The sequence below is a fragment of the Eimeria acervulina genome, genomic scaffold (genome assembly GCF_000499425.1).
Source record: "Eimeria acervulina Houghton genomic scaffold, Eah_scaff718, whole genome shotgun sequence".
NCBI lineage: Eukaryota > Apicomplexa > Conoidasida > Eucoccidiorida > Eimeriidae > Eimeria > Eimeria acervulina.
Genome location: NW_013547182.1, coordinates 1 through 17,795, shown reverse-complemented (window position 1 = coordinate 17,795; position 17,795 = coordinate 1). Strand labels below are relative to the sequence as shown.

The window sequence follows — 17,795 nt, the reverse complement described above, 5'->3', positions numbered from 1 at the left end:
TATATATATATATATATATATATATATATGCATATGAATTATGCATATGTGTATATGTAATATGTATATGTACGCATATAGTATGTCATATATATATGTATGTATATTTAATTATATATTTATTTAATTATATATTTATTTAATTATATATCTGTATGGATATATAAACTCTTAAAAGGGGTTTATTGGTGCTTGTCTGTCGCCGCTTGTCTTGCTGCTGCTCGTATTGTTGTTGTTGCTGCTGCTGCTGCTGCTGTTGCTGTAGCTGTTTGTTGCTGTTTGTTTGTTTTTGTTTGTTCTTTGCTTTTTCACTGTGCATGCACTCTGCATGCATGCATTTTGCATGCATGCATGCATGCTTTGGGGCTTTGTTAATCAGGTTGGCTTACGGTGCGTTGGAGCCTTCAAAGATTCTTCTCTCGCATCGCCTGAGAGTGCGACTGAGTTGCTGCGGCATATTAGATGCAACACTGCATATACAGCAGCAGCAGCAGCAGCAGCAGAGGCAGCAGCAAGCTGCTGCTGCTGCTGCAGCGGCGGCCGCTGCTGCAGCAGCAGCTGCTGCTGCTGCAGGAGCCATACCACCAGAGAGCGCAAATGCAGCAGCAGCAGCAGCAGCTGCTGCTGCTGCTGCTGCTGAGGAGACACTTAAAGAGAGACAGCAAGGGGATCTCCACCAACTTGGTAAACTTATTCTCATACTCACCTGCGGCGAGGCAGTAAGCGACTAGGGTTTAGGGTTTAGGGTTTAGGGTTTAGGGTTTATAGTTTATTCTTCTTGGGTTTAGGGTTTAGAGATTAAGGATGAGGGTTTAGGGTTTAAGGTTTATTCTTTTATTGTTCTATTGTTTAGGGTTTAGGGTTTAGGGTTTTCTGTTCCTTTGTTTAGGGTTTAGGGTTTAGGGTTTAGGGTTTACTGTTTAGGGTTTAGGGTTTATTGTTGTTTTATATATTACTTCATTTATAAGGAGACGGTGGTGGAGATGTCTGTCTCTGTTTGTCTTTGCATTAAATATCTTTGCTTCTTTTTCTCTGTTTGTTTTTAAATAGCGTTGATGTCTGCTGCTGTTACTCTTTATTTGTTTTTTATCCTTTTGCTGTCTCTCTTTGCTTCATCTTCATCTTCTGTTTATTCTTATTCATTATTTATAATATCTGTCTTTGTTTGTCTGTACAAACGCAAACTTTAATTTAGTTTAATATATATTATTTTATTTTATTTTATTTTATTTTGTTTGTGCGGTACTCGCAGGCAGCTGCATCTCCTGCTGCATGCATGCGGCAGCTGTTGTCTTCTCGTGTATACAGCGCAGAGTTAAAGTCTTTATGTTTGTCTCTCTTCACTGCAAGATCAGCAGCAGCAGCAGGAGGGGGGGGAGCAGCAGCAGCAGCAGCAGCAGGAGCAGCAGCAGGAGCAGCAGCAGGAGACAGAGGAGAGAGAGGAGGTCATGCACCTTCTGCTGCTGCATTGTTGCATGCATATGCTTCTCAAGCATTGCCGCTGCTAGAGTCTGAATGTAGCTTAGCAGATAGTTATGAAAGCTTGCTGCTGAAAGAGATGTACAGCAGCAGATTGCTGCTGCTGCTATGCAAAATTAACTTTATAGTAGGCAGAGGACGGCTAGGCCTTGATGCAAGCTGGGGGGATGTTGGGGATAGGTTTATTGTGTCTCTTTTTAGGAATTATCTCTTCTTACAATTAGTAAATAATAATCAGCCTGTTATAGACTTCTTTCATATCTTTGATGCATTAAACAAGTGCGATTTAGGAACAGAGGAGACGCTAACTTTAACGAATGCACCGACAGCAGCGCTGCTGCACCTCTCTTACAGGGAGGTTAAACAAGCAGTAGATAAAAGTTTTCTTCAACTCGTTGCTGCTGCAGCAACAGGACAAACTCCAGCTCCTGCTGCTGCTCCTACTGCTGCTGCTGCTGCTGCAGCAGCAGCAGCAGCAGCAGGGCCTCCACCGAGCTCCCCACATGCCGCTGCAAGCAGCCCGCTACATAGACCCGAAGGAGCAGATGCTGCTGCTGCAGCAGCAGCAGCGGCTGCTGCTGCTGCAACGGGACAGAGGAACCCCATGCATATCTACAACCCGCTTCAGCATGCCCCGGATCCTGGTCTCTATCTGCCGCATCAACACCAGCAGCAGCAGCAGCAGCAGCAGCAGCATACCCCCGCCATGTACTGTATGGACAGCGCGTGTCTATACAGCCCGCCGCTGCAACCCATGCAACAGCTGCATCGCACCTCTCAACAGCAGCAGCAACAGCAGCAGCAGATATACTACCCTCAAGAGCAGCATCAGCACGGCGCCTTCGGCCCTTTGAACTGGCAGCAGCAGCAGCAGCAGCCACAGCAGCAGCCGCCGTAGAGCCACCAGAACTAGAAGCAACAGCAGCAGCAGCAGCAGCAGGTTCCGCTGCTGTGCTGCTTCTGCTGCCTTTGCTGGTTTTGGGGATATATGTATATATTATATATAAATATAAATATATATATATATATATATACATGCTAACTCCTAAAACAAGGTTGTCTATACACCTGAAACGTTGTTTTATCCTTTGATGCTGCATGTATGCAGCATAGAGTGAGATGCTTGCTGCCGCTGCTACGTTGCTGCTACTGCTGCTGCTGCTGCTGCTGCTTGAGTGTGCGGTAGGAGTAGGGTTAAGAAGTAAGGGGCTGGGGCAGCAAAAGCAGCAGTCACCCGTCATCAGTAGTAGAACTATCGTTCTTGCTGCTGCAGTAGCAGCAGCAGCTGCTGCTGCTGCGTGCTGTGTCGCTGCTGCTGCTGCTGCTTAGGGGGGGACGGCAAGAAGAAGCAAATGCTGCAGAGAGAATTTCTGCTGTGCAAGTTTGGCTTTCGAGGTGTACGTACACCTCGTTGCATGCGTTTAAATGAAAAGCGCAAGAAAAAAAAGAAATATGTCTCCTTTAATTTGCAAAGCCTCAGGGGGCCAGCAGATGCAAAAAGGGGACAAACAAAAGGCGCTGCTGCTGCAGCTGCTGCTGCAGCTGTTGCTGCAGCAGCAGCAACAGCAGAAGCTGCAGCAGGCTTGTGCCGCAGACTGCACTGTAGGTATACCCCAGCTACTGCATGTATGCATGCATGCACCTGCTGCAGCTACTGCATGCATGCATGTGCTGCAGCTGCTGCAGCAGCAGCTGCAGCAGCAACTGCAGCTGCAGTGGCCGGCGCAGACTCCTTCGGAGCGGCTCTAATTATAATGCAGCATTTTGCTGCCTCCCCATCAGCAGACAGAGCTGCAATCCCTAAACCCTCCTAAACCCTAAACCCTAAAGGCACAGAAGTGCAGCAGATAAGCCAACGCCAACCCCAACACTGCTGCTGCTGCGCCGGCGATGTCGATCTGCTGCATGCATGCATAGCTGCTGCGTGCATGCAGACCTGTTGCATGCATTCATAGCTGCTGCGTGCATGCAGCACCTACGCATGCAGCAGCCGCTCTGGTGAGGGTTGGGGGGGCGGGGGAAGAGACAGGGGCTGCAGCAGAAAGGAGACAGGAGACACTTCACACTTACGGACCCTGCTGCTGCTGCTGCTGCTGCCGCTGCTGCTACTGCCGCTGCTGCTGCTGCCGCCGCCGCTGCTGCTGCTGCTGCAGCCGTTGCTATCTGTTTGCTGCAGCTACGCACTTGCAGGTTAGTGGTGGGGTGTACGTACAGCTGAGCCTACTAGGAGCTGCAAACAAACCCTTAAGCTTCGGTGAACATACACCTCAGCTTCAGGCTCAGCTGGAGCCTCTGCATATACACTTGAAGAAACTGCATGCAACGCACAAGTGCTGCATGCGCTTGCATGCAGCATAGCCGAAAAGAAAGCAAGCAACAGACCCCAAATATCTTTTTGCATGCACAAACATAAGCCATTAAAAACACACAAGAAGATGAACGCAAACTGCATGCAAAATGCATGCATGCATGCACAATAGACGCATGCAAAACGCATGCAAGCATGAAAAATGAATGGATGCAAAATGCATGCATGCATGCATGCACAATGGACGCATGCAATATGGATGCATGCAAAGTGCACGCATGCCATGCAAGTGCATGCATGCAAAATGGTCGCATACAGCATGCATGCATGCATGCATGCATGCATAAAGGAGCCGTGAGTAAACCCTGATAACCCCACAAGAGACAAAAGACAGCAACAGACAACCCAAATACATTTCAGAGATTTCTCCTCCCTTCTTTATATTCGCATGCACCCAGAGAGCGCTCAGTGCAACAAACTAAATGCATGCATACAAAAGGTATGCATGCAAGTGATGCATGCATGCATTCAAGTGCTGCATGCATGCAAAATGCATTCAAATGGTGCATACATGCAAAATGCATGCATGCATCCGTATATTCAAGTGGTGTATGCATGCACTCAAGTGGTGCATGCATACATGCATTCAAGTGATGCATGCATGCGTGCAATCAAGCATGCATGCAGGTATTGCATGCAAGACTTGCATGCATGCAAGTGGTGTATTAGCAGCAGGGCGTCCGGTGTATTTTTTGTTTTGCTTCCTGCGGCGTTTACTCAAAGCAAATTCTTTTTGCTGCTGCAGCTGCTAATAATATCTGAGAATAAAGACAAAACCCTCTAGGCCCTGCTATGTGGCTTCGGGTGCTGCTGCTGCTGCTGTTGACGCACCAGCACTCGTTGCTGCGTTCGCTGCGTTATAACAACACTGCTGCTGCTGCTTCTGCTGCTGCAGGTGAGCGTTGTTGCTGCTTCTGCTTTCGTGCAGCTTGCTAATCTTCATGGGTCCCCCTGCCGCTGTTGCTGCTGCTGTTGCTGGTGCTGCTGCTGCTGCTGCTGCTGCTGCGTTCGTCCCCGTATTGGCAGCAGCAGCACGATCCTCAGCCGCAGTAGCAGCAGTAGCTGCTGCTGCTGCTGCTAAATCTTTCTCTGCTGTTGCTGCATCACTCTGCAGGATGCTTGGAGGAGCAGTTGGTCCCGCTGGTGCTGCAGCAGCCGGAGCAGTAGCAGCAGCGGCAGCAGCTGCTGCTGCTGCTGCTGCTGCAAGCCGCTCTGCGTAAGACCGAAGCTGGCCATTAACAGCAGCAGCAGCAGCAGCAGCACGATCTGCGTGTCTGTATGTGAAGCAATCCACTGGGCTGTTGACGCCATCATTTGAGGTGTATGCGCAGCTCTCGTTGCTGCTGCTGCTGCTTCCGCTGCTGCTGTTGCTACCTGTCCACGGCGGCTGGCGGGCTTTTCTCCTCTCGTCCTGCTGCTGTTGCTGCTGCTGCTGCTGCTCTCCTGCAGCAGCAGCAGCTGAAGGGGGAGACCAATCGCGATGACGGCGCAAACTGCGGGGAGACCCCGAGGCCTGAAAAGACAAAAATACCTGTTGCTGCTGTTGCTGCTGCTGCTGTGGCTGCTGCTTCTGCTGTTGCTGCTGTCGCTGCGCTTGTTGTTGTTGTTGCTGCTGCTGCTGCGGTGGCTCGCCGTTGGAGGGCATTGGGTATACGCCTGAGCTAATGCGTGAGGGAGACGGCGAAGCAGCGTATGCGCTGCGCTGTTGCTGCTGCTGTTGCTGCTGCTGCTGTTGCTGCTGCTGCTGCTGCTGTTGCTGCTGCTGCTGCTGTTGCTGCTGCTGCTGCTGCTGTGCAGAGACATCGAAGAGGGATGGGGGGCTGCTGCTGCTCGCTCCTCCAGAGCCCTCTGGGGAAGCATATTCATACACCTGAAGCGACACAGAAGCAGCAAATAGACAGATGCACAGACACATTTGCTGCGGCTGCTGCTGCTGCTGCATTGTGCGAAGCTACTGCTGCAGAAACGCATCAGGGCCCACCGTTGTCATTTGGCCTAAGAATGTTGCTGCTGTTGCTGCTGCTGCTGCTGCTGTTACTGTTGTTGCTATTGCTTTTACTGCTTCTGCTGCTGCTGTTGCTGCTGCTGCTGAGGTGTTGCTGCAGCTACCTGGACAACAAGGGGACTCCCAAAGGAGACATGCTTCGCAATGCCTCTGCAAGGAGACTCGGGGCCGCTGGTGAGCTGTTCTGCTGCTGCTGCATCTTGCTGCTGCTGCTGCTGCTGCTGCTGCTGCTGAGGAGAGACCTGTCTAGGCCATCCACTGTGAAAAGACTGCAGGGGAGCAGCAGCGCGCCTCGCTGGGATCGGCAGCAGCAGTTGTTGTTCGTCTGCTGCTGCTCCAGGCTGCTGCTGCTGCTGTTGCTGCTGATGCTGCTGCTGTTGCTGCTGCTGTTGCTGCTGCTGCATTTGAGTTGGCATACAGCCGCCCAAATTTACGGGGGGCGGCCGTAGATAGGCAGATGCCACCCGCTGCTCTTTGCTGCTGCGATTAGCTGCTGTTGCTGCTGTTGCTGCTGACGCTGTTACTGCTGTTACTGCTGTTGCTGCTGTTACTGCTGTTGCTGCTGTTACTGCTGTTGCTGCTGCTGCTGCTGCTGCTGGAGTTGAAGGCCCCGCATCGACGTCTCCTGTGTCTCCTCCTAAAGGAGAGACAAAGCAGCAGCACCGGAGATTTCTATGGGCACTGCCTGGGGCTCTGGTGTATCTGTTGTGGTCGCCTATGTAGCTGCTGCTGCTGCTGCTGTTGCTGCTGCTGCTGCTGCTGCTGCAGCTGCTGGGAGCAGCAAGTGACCTCGGCAGCCACGGCAAGTGCGCAGCAGCAGCACTTTCTCCGAGCCCTTTTGCTGTTTGGGAGATGCAGCAACTGACGCATTCGTCTGCTGCTGCTGCTGCTGCTGTGGCTGCTGCTGCTGCTGCTGCTGTTGCTGCTGCTGCTGCTGCTGCATGCAGCGAAGGGGGAACGGAAGATGCGCTGAACGCCGAAGAATGCAAAGGAGATAAATCACCTGTCGCAGCACATGGGCCCTTCTCATTCACGTCTGCTGCTGCTGCTGCTGTTGCTGCTGCTGCACTGGATGGTGAGTAAGAAGTCGGGGAGAAGGAGTCGCCTAAGGATAAGACCTGCTGAGGGCTGCTGCTGCTGCTGCTGGTGGCTACGGTGCTTGCTGTATTGAGGCGGGAGAGAGAGGAACTCCTTTGCGAGCAGAAGCAGCAGTTGCTGCTGCTGCGCCTGTTGCTGCTGTGGCTGCTGCCTGTTGTTGCTGCGTCTTGCAGGCTGTAGGTGCTGCTGCACTGAGGAGACCCCACGGAGGGTGCTCTACCCGCATGCAAGCAGCACATGCTGCAGCTGCTCTCTTTGCTGCTGCTACTACGATGACACAGAGCTGCTGGCGTGGCCACAGGCTCAGCTTCAGGCATTCTCTGGTGTTGCCTGCTGCTGCTGCCGCTGCCGCTGCTGCTGCTGCCGCTGCCGCTGCTGCTGCTGCAGTTGCTGTTGTTGTTGCTATTGTTGTTGTCTTGTTGCTGCTGCTGCGGCTGTTAGTACTGTTCTTACGTGTTGCCGCTCCTTGTAACTGCTGCTGCCTGTGCGACAAGAGCTGCAGGCGGCGGCAGCAGCAGCAGCGCCAGCAGCAGCAAGACCAGCAGCAGCAGCAGCAAGGGACTTCGGCGGAGAAGGAGTGGTGCAGCAGCACGAGACAAGGAAGCGTTGGGGTGTATGTACAGCTTATCGGTCACTAAATGATGGGAGTGGTAGCTCGGCGCTCGCATATCCCTTTTGCTGCAGCAGCAGCTGCTGCTGCTGCAGCTGCTGCTGCGGCCGCTGCTGCTGCTGCTTGCTGTTAGTCTGTCTACAGGGTAGTTGATAAAAGCAATAACACTGTGTATATTCCTTCTGTGGCATGAGCCGTCATTCAGGTGTACGTACACCGCAACACGCAGCGCACGTGTACGGCAGAGCAGCAGCAGCAGGAGCAGCAACAGGAGTAGCAGCAGGATTGGGTACCGGAGCAGCAGCAGCAGCAGCAGCACCCGAAACAACACAGGGGCCGCCGGATGCACACATTTATAAGCAGGCTAAAAGGCCTTGAAGAGACTCCGAGGGATCCGCTGCTGCAGCAGAGCAGCAGCAAAACCCTGCATAAGCAGAACGCCGTGCAGCTGCTGCGGGCACCGCCCGCTGCTGCAGCTGTGCTGCTGCTGCGGCTGCTGCTGCTGCTGCGGCTGCTGCTGCACCTCACAAACAACGCCAGCTCTTTAATAGCCAATTGTTGGCTTAAAGTAAAGAAACTTAACTGATAAATTCATTAAAAAGAGGCTCTCATGCAGCGGGGAAGGAGAAGCAGCGACAGTCAACGTACATATTCTGCTCTGCGGTGTACGTACACCGCAACCGCCTGTAGGCACGGCCTTAACTTCTGCGTGCATCAATGGCGTCTTTCAGTGTTGCGTATGGTATTTATTTTGTTCATTTTATTTAATTAAGTATATTTATTTATTATATTAAACAAAAAGAGTATACAAAAAAAAGACATCTGCACGTACACCTCGCGCGGTTCGGGCGCGGCGTAGCGCCGCTGCAGCAGCTGGATTCGTGCAGGAGTATTTGTTAGGGTTTTCTTGTCTATTTTTAGTGTTTTAAATGCAAATATAATTGATTTTTGGCCACTATTATCAATTCGAAGCATTATAATCGTTATTACCAGGCATTTAAACCCCCAAAAAGCTCGCAAGAAACTCGTTGCTGTCTGCTGCTGGCACCCCTCAGTGATCTGCTCTTTGCCTTCCTCCCGCGCGCACCCCCAAGAGCGCTAGGAGGCTGTTTAGGTGTTGTTTTCGTTGATTTGTTTATTTATATAATTAGCATTAATATTTAAATATATTTAAACAGAAAATAAAAGGGGAAAAGACCAGGAAGAGCTTTTAGAACTGCAGTTGTGGGGCCATGCCGAGCAGGAGATCACCCTTGCGGAAAATAGAGACGAACGCTCAGCTGCGCATACACCCGAAACTGAAACCTAAACTCCAAACCCTAAACCCTAAACCCTAAACCCTAAAATAGTAGACATTTCCCAGTGTACACCTAATGCAGTAAAGAAGAGAGGGCGCCTCAGCAGCCTGCTGCTGCCTTTTCGGTTATATATCATTTATATCATCTGTCTGCATAAAATTTTAAGAAAATCTATTTCTTCTCCTTGCTGGCTTGCAGCAGAAGGCCTTCTACAGACGCAGCAGTAAAGATAAATATAATTTCCATTTAAAATAAATATATTTGTTTTTATTCGAAGCGTAATGAATATAAAAAAGTTAACTCCTTCAGGCAAGCCTCTATTAGAGAGACATAATAAAGCATTATATATTACTCTATTCCTTGCTGCTCATTTTTAATTGCCTCCTTTATTATATATTATTATTCTTTTTGCTGTTTATCTTTAACTGTCTCCTTTTTGTCTCCTTTTAATCCCCCATACACCAAATGGCCTGGGAAGGCGAACTCCTCGTCAGCCACCGCCTGCATAAACAAAAAAAACAAAGACAAACAAAATAAATAATTAATTAACTAAACAAAGGCAAACGAAATGGATAAATAATTTAAGAATAAAATAAAACAAAGACACTATAATAAAGCACAACAAAGACAAACAAAACAATAAATAAAGAAGGAATTAAAGCAAGAAAATAAGACAAAAGACAAACAAAACAATGAAGAAAGAAAGAATTCATCGGCAAAAGAGAAAAGGAGACAGCAGCAAAAGAGAAAAGGAGACAGCAGCAAAAGAGATGAAGGAGACAGCAGCAAAAGAGATGAAGGAGACAGCAGCAGCTGTCTGACGTCTGTTGTCTGCAGGGGTCCTCCAAACTCTTCTCCGTATTTTCGCTTAGCCCACAAGGGCTGATAGAGAGCCATCAGGCGAGGAAACCGCTCCCTAACAAACAGCAGCAGCAGCAGCAGCAATAGCAGGAGCAGCAACAGCAACAACAGCAACGACAGCACAGAAACAAAAGACAGGAGATGATGCCTTCTCGGTGGACGGCCAGCGGAGTCTCTACGGTTGTATGGCGGGTTTAGGGTTTAGGGTTTAGGGTTTTGAGTTTATATACCTTCTTGGTTTAAGTGCATATTCAATATCTTGTCTTGCGACAATCTCCGTAGGGAAATCTGTATATCGGCCCTCTCTGTGGTTTTCTGTCATTAGGTAATGATATAATTCATCATGCTCTTCTTTAGATGCCTTTGGAGATAAATAACTAATAATATTAAAACATGCACAGACATATATATATATATGTATATATATACATGTGTGTCTGTCTGTATATACATATATGTGAATATAACTCATCATGCTCTTCTTTAGATGCCTTAGGAGATAAATAACTAGTAATAAAGCAAGTACAGACATATATATATATATATATGTATATATATATGTATATATACTCTGTCTGATCGTCTCTCCTCTTTCGCGCTGTCCGTCTGTTGCCTATGCCTACATCTAGCTGTGTCTGCATGCATGCATGCATGCACGCATGCATGCATGCATGCAAAGATGTATGAAAAGTGTTTTTGTATATACCAGCAGTTGTAGGGGCTGAGGCTGTACAGTGCGAGGTTAACAGCAATAGTCTTCCCCTTAGCGTCCGGGGGGTTTACTTCTCCTTGTACTGTATGATCATGCATTTCTTGCATTTCGAGGCCTTTGGTTATATCCATACCCATTGCTATGCTTGCTGCTGTCTCCGGTGTTGCTGCTGCTGCTGCTGCTGCTGCTGCTGCATGCGTCGCACCTTCAACCACAGCGCGTACATACACCGGATGCTTTCTTATATCTGCCCTGTACACATAAAAGGAGACACTAATAATTTATAATATATAAATATACAATATAAATAAATAAATTAAATAAATAAATATATCTACATATATAAAGACGCATTTAAAGATAAACAAATAAAAGAGACAAGAGGAGACACTTCGAACAAATATATAAAAGGAGACAGTTAAAGATAAACAAATAGCAGGAGATACGAGGCAACACTAATAACAAATAAATAGAGAGGAGGAGACAGCTAAAGATAAACAAATACATGAAAGGGACAAAAGGAGAGGAGACATCAAAACGAATGCATAAAAAGACAGAAGAAGACACTGAAAACAAACAAATAAAGACAAAAGGAGGCATTTAAAGATAAACAAGATGAGGCAGACAAAGGAGACAAACCAAGACAGAAGGAGACACAGAAGGAGATACAAACAGACAAATGGAGACACCCCGCCAGATAAATAGGCATCACAGAAACAGAAAGAGAAGCGAAGAGACAGAGCGGGGACACAGCGAGATGCAAGGAGATAACAGGAGAGACAAAGAGATACTAAGGAGACAGAAAGAGAAACAAAGAGACAAACAAAGACAAAAGGAGACACCCAGACAGACAAAGGGTAAGGGGGTCAAGAAGAAGAAACAGAGACAGCGAATATAAGGAGACAGCAAACAAATGCACAAAAAGACCATCACAACCCCGGAGACACCCCAAGAGACATTGATATATAAAGGAGACAGCAGAACAGGAACTGAAGAGGAGACACTGCAAGACAGCAAAATAATAAAAGCAACGCGGAGTCAGAAATATACAACAGACAAACAGCAGCAGCAGCAGCAGACAGTAAGAATAAACAAAAGGAGACAGGAGACACGTTAAAGACCGAAGGAATGATATAATAGATGAAAAGCGACAAAACGTTTGCTGCTTTTGCCTTGCAGAAGCAACAGGAGACACAACCAAACAAGAGGAGACACCCGATACCGCCGCAACACAAGCCCTCACAGAAGCAGCAACACCAGCAGCTGCAGCAACAGGAGCAGCACCAGATGCAACAGTAGCAGCAACAGCACCACCGTCAGAAGCAGCAGCAACAGCAACAGCAACAGCAACAGCAACAGCAACAGCAGCAGATAAGAGGCGTAAGGGGGCCTCACCAGTGTGCCTTGATGATTTCTTGTGTGCGGCGTTTTAATTCAGAGTTTTCTTCTTCTTCTTTCTTTCCTTTTTTCTCCTTTTGTTTTGATTTTTTTGTTTTTGTGTTGTCTGTCTTTGCTGCCTCTGCCTCAGACCACTCGCGGGCCTTGCGGTACTCGGCTATCGCGTCTGCAGCAGCAGCAGCAGCAGCAGCAAAGAAGTAGCAGCAATGCAGCAGCAGCAAAGAAGCAGCAGCAAAGCAGCAGCGGCAAAGAAGCAGCAGCAAAGCAGCAGTAGCAGCAACAGCAACAGCAGCAACAGCAGCAGCAACAGCAGCAACAGCAATAGCAGCAGCAAGTAGTACAGCCGGCATGTACTAGCACGGCAAGCGCCACAGCAGCAACGCGAGACAGACGAAGTAGCCGATATGCAGAGACAAAGGAGACAGCCATCGGGAGACAAAGGAGACAGGCATCAGGAGACAAGGAGACACCTAGGCTGTCCTCGAGCAGTAGCAGCAGCAACAGCAGCAGCAGCAATGCATGCAAACATCACTGCTGCGTCTACACACGCACACATATACGGAAACCCTTTTTATATGTACCTGTATGGATAGCAATATACATAAACACCAAGATGCATATATATAAATATAAATATATATATATATATATATGTATATATATATATATATATATATTTATAGGCATTACTGTGCACGTATAAATAATACATCACTGAAAAAGCAAAGATATAAATTAGAATACGAAAACGCGAGAACCCAAAGTATGTACAAAGGTAAAAATATGCAGCATATCCTAAGAACAAGCAAGCACAAATAAGCAAAATAAATAAACCGAACAAAGTATATTCTTAAAAAATAATAAAATAAACATTACCTGCATGCCTTGTCCAACCCTCCTCTAAGAAATATCCACCCCACATCCCCGCAGCTGCGAGTTCGACTTCTACTGGAATTTCAGGGGGGCCAAATGAAGGGTCGCGGTGGTGAGGAGGCATTTCCTGCAGCAGCAGCAGCAGCAGCAGCAGCAGCAGCAGCAGCAGAAGCAACAGCAACAGGAAATGAGGCAGCAGGTGCAGCAGCAGCAGTAGCAGCAGGAGAGGCGGCAGTAGTACCAGCAGCAACAGAGGCGGTAGCAGTAGCAGCAACAACAATAGCAGCAGCAGCAGCAGAGGCGGCAGTGGCAGCAACAACAGCAGCAGCAGCAGGAGAGGCGGCGGCAGCAGCAGCAGCAGCAGAAGCAGCTGAGCATTCAAACATCACAATCCGCTGTATGTCGGCAGTCGCGGCACTCGATAGGGCAGCCACGCATGCATGCAGAGAGAAAGAATGAAAAATTACTTTAAAAAGAAAGAAAGGCAAATAAAACAGAGACAGCAAAATAAGCATCAAAGACAAAGTAGGCGAAAGTCATAAAAGCAAATAATCATAACAAACATTAAATGAGAGACAGAACAACAGGCTATAAACATAAAAGCAGGAGACAGAAAAGAAAAAGAAATATAAAAGACAAACGGGGGGAAGTGTAGCAAGAACATGTACAAGAAAAGAAGCAGAAGCAAGAAGATGAGGACGAAGACTAGAAGATAGATAATATATTAAAATGCATTTAAAAAAAAGATTAAGAATGTTTAAAATATATAATTTATGCATGCACCATTATATCTGTCTGCATATGAGTCCACGGCTTCGGCATCCCTGTGATATCTTCGTCTGGTAGTACATCTCTCCACCCTAAATAAAACAAAAAAGATATAATAAATTAATTTAACTTAATGAATTATGTTTAATTAATTATAACAAATTAAATTCTATTTAATAAGGAGATAAATTAAATCACAACGTAAATATATATATATATATACATCTATACATATATATATACTATACATACTGTATATTTATATTATATATACTGTACAGTATATAAACATTAATATTATTTTAAATAATATTGCCATTAAATAAATTCTATAAGTAAAAATATGTTAGAATAAATCATATGAAATAAATTATACTAAAATAATTGTGCTAAATAAAAAGAAAATATATTTATAAATACATTACACAATATTATTTTATTATAAGCGTGTTACCACAAATAATATTACAAACAATAACATTAAAATAAATATTATATTATATATATTAGCTATATATATAGTATATGTAGATAATATATAAATTAAATATAAAATATATATTATGCAGCACCACCACCCCACAGCACACCACAGCGCCACAGCCACCAGCAGCAACAGCAGCAGCAGCATCACAGCCATCAGCAGCAGCAGCATCACAGCCATCAGCAGCAGCAGCAGCAGCACCAACAACAGCAGCAGCAGAACGCTCACCTGTCTCTGGCCAGACCTCGTGCAGCGCCTGAGGGCTGTCCCAGCTGCCCCACAGTCGGTCCTCCAACTCTTCGTCGCTTTCGCCTAATATAAAAATCATAACAATACAAACCCCACAATGCAGCAGCAGCAGCAGCAGCAGTAATAGTAGCAACAGCAACAGCACCACCAGCTGTGGCTGCTGGTACAACACGCTCGTACCAGCAGCCACAGCACCTGTAGCATTTACAGAAGCAGCAACCACAGGAACCGCAGCAGCCACAGCGGCAGCCACAGTAGCAGCAGCAGCAGTAGCAGCAGCAGCAGCAGTAGCAGCAGCAGCAGCAGGAGTACCGAAGTAAGTGTCTTGGTTTCCGTCTGGAAGTCTGTCGAGTCTGAGTGCATAGGGTTTATCTAAAGCCTCTCTAAACCCCACACCATGTGCTAAGTGCTGCGGCCAGGAGACAGCCCGAGGCCTATCAATAGAAAGAGGGTTAAGAGGCAAGCTTGTCCCCCTCCCGTCGTAATTCTCTGCTCCCCCATCAATTAAACCTAGGCAAATAAACAAAAGAAAATAAAACAAAACAAAAACAAAGCAAAATAAACAAATACAGCATAAACTGCATATGAAATCGCATGCACATCGTCATGCTGCTCCAAACATTCCTTATCCCTCCCAAAATGGTTCCTGCTAATGCTAGTGCTGCAAATGCTGCAAATGCTGCTGCTGCACCTGCTGCTGCACATGCTGCTACTGCTGCTGCTGCTGCTGCACCTGCTGCTGCTGCACATGCTGCTACTGCTGCTGCTGCTGCTGCACATGCTGCTACTGCTGCTGCTGCTGCTGCACCTGCTGCTGCACATGCTGCTACTGCTGCTGCTGCTGCTGCACCTGCTGCTGCTGCACCTGCTGCTGCTGCTGTCGGTGGACGCCGAGTGTGACTTCTGAGAAAAGATATGTTGCAGCAGCAGCGGCCTTTGCATGCATCAGGGTGTATATCAATGGCTTTCCGAAGTCAAAGAAAGACAGAAAAAGCGCAGTTGTAATTCATGCTTCGCATGCATGCAGGAGGTTTGTGCGGTGTATGTACACCTACCTACAGGCCTCTCTGCATATGTTTTATCTTGAATAAAGGTCCAGTTGCCTTGCAGAAAGTGCAGCCAGTTGTTGTCAGTGCCGCGACCAAACTGCTTGTAAAAAGGAACATACACGTCCCACTGCATGCAGATACACACAACAGCAACAGCTCCTTTTACTGCTGCTGCTGCTGCTGCAGGAGCAGCGACAGCAAGAGGAGGAAGAGCAGCAGCAGCACGACGAGGAGCGGGAGTAGCACCAACGAGGAGCGAAGAGAAATACACTCATAAATGAAACCCCACGAACAGTCAGAGTACAGCGCAGAAGCAGGGGAACCAGAGGGTACAGCAGCAGCAGAAGCAGCAGCAGCAGCAGCAAACAGCAGCAGCCACAGAAGCAGCAGCAACCGGCAGAGAGACCAACTGGCATATTTTTGATGGGGTCTTCCATGAGTTTGTTCATGTGAGTTTCTAGGGCAGAGCCCGGAAGGATTGCATTCATTTGGAGTGTATGTACACCCCAAGTATATGCAGAGGCAGGCGCACCTCCTCCTCCTGCCGCCGGCTGAGCCGAAGACAAAATGATGCCATTGCCCCGGCGCTGCTGCTTCAGTCTCTGCTGCTGCTGCTTGTGCTGCTGCTGCTGCTGTGGGGCGAGGAAAGGGTGGGCTGAAACGGCGTGTTGCTGCTGCTGCAGCTGCTGCTGCTGCTGCTGCTGCTGCTGCTGCTGCTGCTGCGAGGGCAGCCAGCGGCTGTGTCTGCGTTGCAAAGTCTGTGAAGCCGCGAAGGCGGGGAAAGAAGGGCTTCGAAGCAAAGAGTTAGGGGTCCTTCTGAGAGCAGCAGCTGCTATAGGAGCAGCTGCAGGAATACCCCACTGTAGCGCGTGGCCAGACGGCGGCAGCAGCAGCAGCAGCAGCACCAGCAGCGGCGGCAGCAGCAGCACCAGCAGCGGCCTCATGAGGAGTTCAAACTCTCACAGATACTGTGGGAGTCATTGCAGCAAGGATTACTCAACTGCGGATCATAAACAATGCATTTTTTACGGTTTACGGTTGAAAGAGGAGATGGGGGAGGAGGAGGCCAGCTTATAACAACACTCTGATGGGAAGCCATTCATTTGAGCTGCAGCTTTTCTTTTAAATTGCTGCGGCTAGGAAAGAAGAAGACACAAAGGAACACCGAGAGGCCCTTCACCTCCAGCGCTGCCCCACGTTGCAGTTGTTGCCATCCTGAAGAAAGGCGAATAAACTAAAGAAAAGCAAACAAATACGTAAAAAAGAGCTTTATAACCACCAAATAAAGATTGATTGCAACCAGACAACAAGTCCACGGAGAGGCCCCCAGCATATATCAAATTCTCTTCCTTTTGGTTGCTGCTATGAGCCGAAGAAGAAATCCTTGGCCCCAAAGGGAGGAATAAATATATCTACAGTGGTAAGCAACCCGGGAAATATATTTAATTTGAATAAAATGAAAAAAAAATTGGTTACACTTCTCGATTTGTGCGTGTCATCCTTGCGCAGGGGCCATGCTAATCTTCTCTGTATCGTTCCAATTTTAACAGATGGCACTCCCGAAGGAGGCCGTCCTGCGGTGCCCAACTGGGCCTAAGGGAACGCCCATCACTGGTCAGGGTCACCTAGGAAATCAAGTCCTGTGGGGGCAAAGTAATTGGAGGTATTCTGGTGCTTTTTCTTTAATTGTTATTCTTAACATATAGGGGATTTTAAATGTAATTATTACTAAGCGTTTTGCTGAAATTTGCTGCTACTTGCCCTGGGGCCAGTTCGCATGCTGGAGGGATCTGAACAAAAAGCTGACCATGCTCTCCTAGTATAATAATCCATTTTTTATATTTAATTTCAAAACCTGACATTTTATAGGAAAAGATGCCGACAGAGGGCATATGCTGGAAACCCAGAAGTAGTGGTGATGGTAATCGAACCAACGCCTGGGTCTCACTGCAGGAGCACCACCACAAGAATGAATTCATATATAGTAGTAACCGCAATACAAAGAAGACATGATGCTGGAGATATATTTTTCCGCTTAAAGTATTCCTCACAATAATGGGTGTGAAGGGATCCAGAAAATAGCAGGGAAGTGTTAAGGCGCCGGCTGAAACTGATAATTCGTTTGCTGGTGAATGACTACTGCTCAGGCACCTTGTCTCCCGTTATTTGTGAATACGTACATAAGGAAAAGACCTCAAAAAGATTATTCGTGTTGCCTTTACACCCCAACACAAGCCAAATACCGTCGAGCACTCAACCGTTGAAAAAAAGGACTGTATACGCGTAGACACGAAGAGGGCAATATGTGCTTATGTGTGTCCCATCTGTCCATAATTCTGGCTGACACTAAGACAGAGCTGTCTTAGGGAAACAATAAAATAGGGTCCTCCCTAGTACTATAGTTCGTAGCTTGTGGGGTTAAAACGAACAATTTTACGGGAAAAGCGGAAAAAAATTGGTTACACTTCTCGATTTGTGCGTGTCATCCTTGCGCAGGGGCCATGCTAATCTTCTCTGTATCGTTCCAATTTTAACAGATGGCA

At 47.5% G+C, this 17,795-nt stretch overlaps 3 protein-coding genes across 3 annotated transcripts; 1 reads left to right on the top strand and 2 right to left on the bottom strand.

Annotated features, from left to right (window-relative positions):
• Positions 1 to 347: 347 nt before the first annotated feature.
• On the top strand, positions 348 to 2,377 carry EAH_00047200 (Pan3 protein, related; the record flags this gene model as incomplete). Its single annotated transcript, XM_013391486.1, has 2 exons — positions 348 to 719; positions 1,253 to 2,377. 2 exons carry the CDS (start codon positions 348 to 350, stop codon positions 2,375 to 2,377), a joined length of 1,497 nt encoding a protein of 498 aa, XP_013246940.1.
• Positions 2,378 to 4,637: 2,260 nt separating this feature from the next.
• Positions 4,638 to 7,267, bottom strand: EAH_00047190 (hypothetical protein, conserved; the record flags this gene model as incomplete). The annotated part of the gene is made up of 2 exons (XM_013391485.1): positions 4,638 to 5,717; positions 5,957 to 7,267. 2 exons carry the CDS (start codon positions 7,265 to 7,267, stop codon positions 4,638 to 4,640), a joined length of 2,391 nt encoding a protein of 796 aa, XP_013246939.1.
• A 1,990-nt stretch (positions 7,268 to 9,257) lies between these two features.
• EAH_00047180 (hypothetical protein, conserved) lies at positions 9,258 to 16,351 on the bottom strand (the record flags this gene model as incomplete). Its single annotated transcript, XM_013391484.1, has 11 exons — positions 9,258 to 9,359; positions 9,681 to 9,774; positions 10,426 to 10,683; positions 11,827 to 11,995; positions 12,706 to 12,829; positions 13,486 to 13,541; positions 14,183 to 14,266; positions 14,384 to 14,713; positions 15,259 to 15,379; positions 15,663 to 16,096; positions 16,216 to 16,351. The coding sequence occupies 11 exons, from the start codon at positions 16,349 to 16,351 to the stop codon at positions 9,258 to 9,260; spliced, it is 1,908 nt and encodes a 635-aa protein (XP_013246938.1).
• Between the last annotated feature and the right edge of the window lie 1,444 nt (positions 16,352 to 17,795).